General features: G+C 39.9%; 1 protein-coding gene across 8 annotated transcripts in view; it reads left to right on the top strand.

Moving 5' to 3' along the window:
- The window catches only part of LOC126995613 (protocadherin-23-like), a 52,440-nt gene extending 43,541 nt beyond the window's left edge, over positions 1–8,899 (top strand). For 7 of the 8 annotated variants that reach the window (XM_050855313.1, XM_050855319.1, XM_050855316.1 and 4 more), the window contains 5 exons: positions 431–526; positions 1,386–1,562; positions 2,250–2,415; positions 3,661–3,819; positions 8,165–8,899. In XM_050855313.1, coding sequence (XP_050711270.1) covers positions 431–526; positions 1,386–1,562; positions 2,250–2,415; positions 3,661–3,819; positions 8,165–8,371 — 805 coding nt within the window. In that variant the 3' untranslated portion in view covers positions 8,372–8,899. The remainder of the gene's footprint in view (positions 1–430; positions 527–1,385; positions 1,563–2,249; positions 2,416–3,660; positions 3,820–8,164) is intronic. The other variant, XM_050855315.1, reaches the window with a different exon arrangement.
- The last annotated feature ends 381 nt before the right edge of the window (positions 8,900–9,280 follow it).

Below are 9,280 nucleotides of genomic sequence, written 5' to 3'. Positions count from 1 at the left end.
TCACCACACACCTGCTTAATGTTTTTACTGTATGTTGCAAGAATGAGTGATTGCATCGGTGAAATGGTTGGCCAAACTAACTTTTTTTTTTTTTTTTACCTACTCAAAAGACACTTCGTTTAAGAGTTATCATGTTAACTAGTTAAATATTTAGCTCATCGTTTACGTCTTCATTAATTTGTATTTATTCATTATGTATCTGAAAAAATTAGGGGAATTTCGAGTGATAGAATAGCCCTCTCGTCCCACAATCTTTCCTGCTTATTCTTACGGTATAAACATTCATCTTTTTACAACCTGGACATTCCTTAGTTTACACTTGCCACCACACCTGCCAAAGTAAAGCCCCAAGTGAAGCCTTCGTCTCTGCCATGACCCCGAGTTTTCCTCCTTATTCACTTCAGTAACGTGCTTTCATGTTCACTCGCAGGAAGAAAGGCAAGGCAGCCCCCAGCCCAGTGCAGCCCTCACCGCCCATCAACACGCTGGGCCAGGCCTACAGCAACCCCTCCTTCAGCGAGAATAAGTAAGACCAAGTAGCTATTCATGACGTTACTTTTGTACGTTTTTTTTTTTTTTTTTTTTTTTATCATACCTCCCATCAGGTCTCGTTTTGGGGACTTACATTGGACATGCTTTTGGTGAATGAAGATCGCGATTCCAACAATATTCATTATGTCATAATTTTGTAACTATTTTTGTCGTGTCATTCTAATCATATGATGGCTGAGTACACTGGATCTGACCCTAAACCATAGCTGTTGTTGTTATTGTTCTTAACAGTAAGGATGCTGCGCATAATGAATAAGGTCTGTGCTTATACATCAATAATTTTTTTTCAGTTTATACTAATGATACATTTAATTAACTGAGCACATTTTTTTATGAAACATTAATTTTGTTACGTCTACTGCTATATTTCGACAACTCGTCTAACCTTTGATACATGAATATAAATCACTTGTAGCTAAGATCTTTTTACAATTTTTTTTAATGGTTTCGTATATTATTGCTACGAAATATAAATAACTGAGCAATTCACCAAGTTGTTTGGTTACATGAGATTGCACGGGTGGGACACCAAAAAATATTTAAAGAAGAGTTGTTCTAAAAGATTGATCATGGCCACGAGAGGCTGAGGTAGAAGAAATTATCGACGTATTATTGATATTGATGAAAATAGCAACAAATACAACAACAAAGACGATGATATTCTAACACAAGATCAACACAACTATGCCTTAGATAAAAAAAAAGACCAAAACAAAATAAAATAATTCCACTTCACGCACAAAAATCCTGAATCGTTTCCCCTTCACCTGATCTTTCATTTTTCCCTTTCTTCTTTTCCCTCACACCTTTCGCTTCCCCTTCCCCTTCCCCAGCCAAGTCAACCTGGGGTCAGGGTCGGTGGGTCACAAGTCCAACGGTTCCCTTAACGGATACCCCGGCGGCTCCCTCAACGGGTACACCAGCGCCGAGGTACACAGGCACGCAGACCATGACTCGCCACCCCTGCACAGGAGCCCCCTCGCCCAGCCCTCCGACAACATCCCTCTCAGGTATAGGAGTGGTCTGTCCGTCTAGCACACACACACGCACACACATCTGAAGGTCACATACGTTTTATATATGACTCGTTGCTCTCTTTTATAATTTTCTTCTTATCTTTTTTGCGTGTCTTGGTTTTCTCATTTCTCCCTCTTACCCCTCCTCCGGTTTTCCTCTCAATGCATCATCACCATGGCCCTAGCACGCTCTCAGTTCCTAGTACATTTCAGCGCAATTTCTGTAGAATTCTGGGCACATCTCTTCCTGGAGTTGCAGCTTGTCCTTATTTTTTTTTTTTTTTTTTTTGTGGACACTTGCTATTTTTTTTCTTGCGAAATACATAATAGCAATCACAAGTCATAACAGTGATAACATCTACTACTATAACTATTACTACTATTACTAGTACTACTACTACTGTTACTACTAGCACTACTACTACTTCTAAAAAATAGATATTATAAAAAGAGATTTCTTTCAACGCATGATCATGAGATCCCACCATTTAGTATGCCAGTAGAACCGCATCACCCACTCAAGGGGAAGGCGGGGAAGAAAGGAATAACATTGATACTTTAAAATAACAATGAACTCCATGCATGCATAATACTCTATACAATAAGACTTATAATTACTACTGATACGATGTACCTAATATGGCATTCTATTCGTGTGTGTGTGTGTGTGTGTGTGTACAGGACCAGGGACACTCAGCCGCAAGGAGGGCTGATGAGAACCAACCCCAGCCCTCCTGAATACTACGGGTCTTCCTCGCCCGCCCCGCCGCCCTCCTTCTCCAGCAGCACCTCGCCCAGCTACCCGATCTATGCCGAAATTAAAAAGCCTAAAGACAGCAAGAAAAAGGTGAGCAAAACAGACGTCTGAAGAAAGTTTTTCCTGCGTGTAACTGTTTTCCCTTTCTCAAGCGACGTCTGACTACCACTACTAGTACTACTGCTACTACTGCTACTACTACTACTACTTTTACAATTGTTACTACTACTACTACTACTACTACTACTAAAAAAATAGTACGTACTACTACTACTACTACTACGTCCGGTATATTGCTAGTCAGAAAAGATCTTATTGAAATGTGTCGCATCAGTCCCTTCACAATACCACCTCTAGCCCTGAGTCGCCAGCCAAGGCCCCTCGGTGCATGCTGGCCCGAGGCTCTGCGTGGGCGAGGCGAGACAGGTGTTGGGGGTGGAAGGACTGACCGTGTGACCCTTAGAAACGTACCCACCGAGCCAGACGCGTACGGACCCTTGCACCTGTCTTGGGGTCTTGTCCCGGTGTACCCACGCACCTTTTAACCATTGTTTTCATTGACTATATCTACGTTGAGCTTCAAATACTATTTAATGGATCAGGGTAATTCTTATAGTTGTCGTATAGCTATCGAAGGCACTCAAGGTGAAGTGTTGTGTTTTAAGGAAGTTAATCAAGGAGTATTATTGGTTGTTGTTTTTATAGTTTTTATTTTTTTATTAATGAATCGATGAAAAAAATGTTGAATGTCTGCCCAAGAACAAGCACGATTTTCTAGGTTCAGATTTTGATGACTTATTGGAAAGTTCTTCCAGACTGATATTTTAAGACAGTCGAACCAAGCGTTGAGCTGACATATTTTATGCATTTTTTTAGTGAATATTCTGATCTGAAAGTAACTAATGGGTTGGCGTTAACTACCAAAACCCTTGAAATGGCAAAGTGGCACAATTATGTTGCACATAAGTAAGAAAAAAAAATGTATTCGCTATTTCTTGGGATGCATTCAAGAGTCTTTTTACAAAAAAGATAAAATTTATCGTTTGATAGATTTACTGGACCATGACAATTGTTAACGATTACTGTAAAGCATTCTTGGGAGGGTTTGTAAAAAATAATTGTATTTGACTATTAAGGCTACTTTTTTTAGAGAATCATAGCGAGTTACTAGAGTATCACAGCATGTATTTATAATGATTTGAGGAGCACTGTAGTGGCACTGAACACAACACAATAAATCAAATAAACCTGAGGCGGTATACAGGCAGGCGATTCCCATAGAATGCAGAGCGTCTCTAACCCCTACCCCCTTTTGCCCGCCTCTCCCTCCTTCAGATCATGGACGACACAGACGACGAAGACGAACGGAGGAGCACTAAGTTTGCTTCCGTGAAGGACTCTCCCCCTCCACGACGGTCCAACAAGCAAGACGATTATGACGACGACGAGAGCGATGACGTGGCCTACCCGGGTGGCAAACATGTAGGTTTTGGGGTAAGTTGGAGTTAATTGTTTTATGGAGCGGTATTTCCTTAGATTTTATTTTCTTCATCGGTGACTATTTTTTTTTTTTTTTTCCCTTTCGCCCAAAGCCACTGAGTAAGCTTCCAGGTCAGGTGAGGTTGCATGTGTCTGTTTCCTAGAGAGGAGCTTCTTATGGCCTTTTATTCTTTTTTTCTTGTTAGACAACTAGTTTCTTTTAGTCCATAATCATGAAGCAAATCTTCAAGTCCGAGACGTTAGGTGCGTCTCTTACAAGGAGTGGACCTTCATTCGACTGTTATTCTGTGATCAGTTTTTGTTAGATAATCACTTATATATTTTTTTCTTCCATAACAGTTTTTGTTGGCAACCCTTTTCTTTTCGTCCTAATCATAAATAAGCAGATTTTATGGCTATCTGTCTTAGGGCGTGGAGTCTCCTTCGACTTTTTCTGATCAGTTTTTGTTGAGAAATCTTTATATGTTTTTATTCTCCCGCACATACCTAATGAGCAAGTTCTACAGACAGGTAAGGTTGACTTTCATAATAAATCAGCAAGTTCTGAGGTCTGCCTGTTTTAAGGAGTGGAGCTTCCTTCGATTTTATCGGGCAAGTTTTTGTTAGGCAGCCCATATATTTTTTTAACCATTCGAACCTCACCTTTCCTTTCTTTCATTCATTACCTTAAGCAAACGTTAAAGTCTGTCTGTTTAAGGAGTAGAGTTTCCCTCGACTTTTTTCTGATCAGTTTTTATTAGACAACCTTTATTTTTTCTTACCCTTTCGTACACAACCATTAAGCATATTTATAAAGAAAAGATGGGATTATTTATGTCTGTTTCAAGGGTTGGAGCTTCATTCGACTTTTTCTTTTGATCAGTTTTTATTAGGCAACCTTTGTTTCTTCTGTTTCTTCTACAACTATCAAGAAAGTCATAAAATTAGATGAGGTTGTTTGTATGTGTGTTAAGGAGTGGTGATTCCTTAGACTTTTTTCCAATCACTGCTCGCTCGGAAACCTGTTTTTCTTTCCTTTCGCTTTTCCCATAGCCATTAAACAAGTTATAGAAAACGGTGAGGTTGTTTCTACTTGTTTTAAGGAGTGAAGCTTCCTTCGACTTTTTCTTGGTCACTTCTTTTAGGGCAACCTTTTTTTTTTCTTTCGTTTCGTCCATAACTATGATAGATGTTATAGAAGATGACGTTTTTTTTTTTATTATTTGTTTCAAGGGGTGGTTATTCTCTCACCTTTTTCTCGAACACTTCTTTTTGGGCAACAACTTTTTTTTTTTACATACTGTCCTCCATTACTTTGAGGTTATAGAAAAAAAATAAGTTGTACATATTTGTGTCAAGGTGTAGCTTCCTTCAAGTTTTTTCTCGTCCATTTCTTGTCAGGCAACTTTTTTCTTACTTCGTTTCGTCCATAATTATAAAGCACGTTATGGAAAAGGTGAGGTATCTTATGTTTGTTTTAAGGACAGAAGCTTCCTTCGGCCTTTTCTTCTGATCAGATTTTGTTAGACAACTTTTTTTCTTTTATTTCTTCCATAACCATCAAGAAAGTTGTAGAAAAAAATGAGGGTCTTTATATCTGTTTTAATGAGTGGTGATTCCTTCGACTTTTTCTCGCTCACTTCTTGTTAGGCAACATTTTTTTATCGTTTCTCCCATAAGTAACAAGCATGTTATAGAACAGTATGAAGTTGCTTGAATTTGTTTTAAGAACTGAAGCTTCCTTTGACTTTTTCTTGATCACTTCTTGTTAGGCAACCTGCTTTTTTTGTTAGTTTGCTTATGTTTTTCTTTCCTTTCGTTCATAATTATAAAACAAGTTCTAGCAAAAGGTGAGGGCGCTTATACATGTTTCAAGGAGTGATGATTCCTTCGACTTTCCTTGATCCGTTTTTGTTCGTCAACTTACTTATATATATTTTTTTATCGCTAACAATTAATAAGAGAGCGTGTGGGATATGGTGGAAAGTAGTTAAGGGTGTGCAAGTTGTGGCATGTAGCTCTTAGGGCAGTATTACTAAACATTTCGTTGTCCAAGTTCACATATTTGACAAGGCTTTCGCAGGAGTTAGGGGCATTTCCAGGATTACTTTTATGGCCCTGGTGGTAGTTTAATCCTTCTTCAGTACCGTGAACCTAAAGAAACACTCATTAGAACCTGACTGACCCCCTCTTTGACCTTTAGAAATAGCTGATGTGAGGAGCGAAGGTGTCTTGTAATACCAACCTCATGTCCTCCAGCGCGCCCTTAAATATGTGTCTGTGTGTCTTTGGGAGTCTTAGAACCTAACACCAGCCCGTGTATTTTAGCTCCTAGAACTTCATAGAAATTGCGTCCTTAAGTTCAGTCGTTGTGCAAGTTGGTTTATTTCGCTGGTGAGGAAATAAGCGTTTAACTGTCCTGTGATTTTTCCGAGCCACGCCTCGGAGAGCATCACTAATGTTTCTTAGCAGGATGCTCTGAAGTGTTATAAGCCTGTTTCCCCACAAGACTGAAAAGTAATATAAAGGATAAAACGAGGAACCTAAACACTGACGTAAAGTTTAGTGGATTCATAAAGATACAAAGAAGCATTTACAAGAATGTTTGCAAGAAAAAAAATATTTCGGTTTTTATAAGCATTCGTCGCTTTTTTTTTATCTTACGTAAGTCACACTGCAGACTGCCAGAAGACATACATTCCAGAAAAAAAAGCCAGCAGAAAAAAAGGTAATGCAAAAAAAGAAAAATCAATCACTCGCTATTCATTATTCTTTTTGCATTTCTTCTAAGACCACGTTATGCAAGGAGACAATCACTCAGCCCCACGGTGCCCCAAGCTGAATGTCTTCTCTCTGTACCCCCGAATTAAGACACGTGACTGCCTTCACTAATGACCCAACTTGCTTCGGCAAAACTTTCCGTGAACACCAGATAATGACGGAGTGCGCAGAAAGTTCCACAAAGAGTTCTCAATTATGTTTCCCGTGACGTTAAACAAACAGGGAGGTTCATATTAACATCTGTCTCTTGTCCTGTACTGTCGATATGATCCAGCGTGCATACAGCCGTCAAGAGAGGTGAGGGCGAGGCAGGCGGCGGAGGTCAGCGAGATACCATAGTTACCAATAAAATATCAGCACCGTTTTCTATCGACAATCTTTTCGGCCGGGATGCCTCAGTTCGCCAGCCGCAAAAACTCCCTCCCTCCTTCCCTCTTTTTCCCTCCCTTGCCTGTCCACCACTCCCTTGACGTCATTATGAACAAAAAAGTATAAACGAAAAAATGTTCAAAGCCTCAGTAGTGAGCACGGGCGTCACTGCAGACCTCCACTAATGATCACGAGGGGAAATACTAAAAAGGCCCCATAAAAAACAACCTTGCAGTCACGGGAATGAGGCTGTGGACAGGTGATGTGGAGGTGATTAATTAATGCATCTACCTGGGATGACGGCGAGGATTTCACTGCTGATAACTAAAGTACTGAAGATGAGTCAAAATCGGAAGGCATCATTAACATCAAACACAAAATGACTTTGATAGAGCAAAAAAATATATATATATATATATATATATATATATATATATATATATATATATATATATATATATATATATATATATATATATATATATATATATATATATATATATATAGGTATCGTCAGGAGCATTATTTTATACATCTTCAGTTGTACCATATTAGTAACTACCGAAATTATGTCACTACTTAGCCTACAACACTTAAACATAAGCTCATTCAGGTAACCAACAACATATAAACGAAACAGGTAAAATAGACGACAGTAATACACCAAGTAACCCTGCCAGCTCTTCCATCCTTTCCTCCCATCGTTACTGCATACTCCTGCCCATCCTTCCTTCTTTCCCTTCCTCAGGACACTGCTGACGCCTCTGCTTTTCCCTTCTCTCATGACACTAACTCCTGCCCTTCCCTTCTCACCTTCCCTCAGAGCAATGCTAACTCCTCCTCCTCCCTCTCCTCCTCCTCCTATCTTACTTCCTCCCTCAGGACCAACTCTCCTTCCCTTCTTTTCCTTCCTTCCTCACTTACCTCTGGCTGCTTTACTTCGTTTCTTTCTTCTTTCCATCCTTCCTACCTTTCCTTCTCTTCCCTTCCTTTCCTCACAGCAAAAATCTCTCTCTTCCTCCATTCCTTCACTCAAGATACCTCTTACTCCAGTCCTTCTATACATATCCTTCTTCCACTTCTCAGGATTTCCCTTCCTTCCTTCCTTCCCTCTCTTAAGACATAGTTAACCCTTCTCCTTCCCTTCCATCCTTCTTCCCTCCCTGCGAAAGCTGCTAATGCCTCTCCTTTCTTTTCTTCCCTTCCCCAGGAGGAGCCCGCCGAGGACGAGAAGAAGTCAGTGGCGTTCAAGGTGAAAGTGGAGACGAAGGAGATAGAGGCAGAGAACATGGGGCCGGCACAGAAGAAGGCTGAGGCGACAAAGCTCATGGAGGCCAACAGGAAGAAGTTAGAGGAGGAGAGAGACGACGAGGACGATGAGGAGGAGGAGGAGGAGGAGGAGAGTATGAAGCTATAGAGAAGGCTGCATATGATTAGTTATAGAGTATATAAATGAAACTATATAAAGTAACTCCAATTCTCTGTACTTTCTTGTTCACTATTCTTGTATAGCTTTGTCCTCACCTCTTTTATTTACTGTTTTGCTCTCCTCATGTATAAGTTCCTAAGCATATACTTTGCTTAAACATATGATACTGCATTTTCACTATCACTGCTATGTTGTCCGAAATATTTTTCCTTCCTAATGTGTGATATATGAGTGTGTGTGTGTGTGTGTGTGTGTGTGTGTGTGTGTGTGTGTGTGTGTGTGTGTGTGTGTGTGTGTGTGTGTGTGTGTGTGTGCATGAGTTTAATGATACGATAATATATGGTTTAATGGCAACAAAGCACTCAATAGTAACTGGAAATCTGTAAATAATGGGGGAAGAAATTACATTATAATCGTGATTTTAAAAAATAAAGTAAAGGCTAAGTACTTACAGATAGATTCCAAACGCCCCTCCCAACAGCCCTGAAGGAAGAAAAATAAATGTGAATTAAGGAAGGCCTCTCACTACCCTCCTTCTCCTTCTCCTCCTTATCCTCCTCGTCTTCCTACACCAGATGCCTTTTACCTTTGTAGAATGCGCGGTGGGAGTATTTAAAACAACTAATATGCTCCTGTTCTCTATAGTGGTCTAATACTGCGTCAATAGGAGCAGCTATACAGAGCCGATTAGGGTAAGGCACTAGATGTTAACACACACACACACACACACACACACACACACACACACACACACACACACACACACTGTCTTTAGTAGAATGCACTTCCTCTCGATTCAAAGTAAAAGATTGAAAATATGAAGAAAAAACAAATGTACAGCTTTCATGGACCCTTCCACCATCACTCCGTCCATGAACAAGAGGCAACTGTATAAAT

Source organism: Eriocheir sinensis, chromosome 8 (assembly GCF_024679095.1).
Source record: "Eriocheir sinensis breed Jianghai 21 chromosome 8, ASM2467909v1, whole genome shotgun sequence".
In the NCBI taxonomy this organism is placed as follows: Eukaryota; Metazoa; Arthropoda; class Malacostraca; order Decapoda; family Varunidae; genus Eriocheir; species Eriocheir sinensis.
The sequence above is the reverse complement of the archived record's forward strand: the minus strand, read 5'-3'. Positions and strand labels throughout refer to the sequence as shown.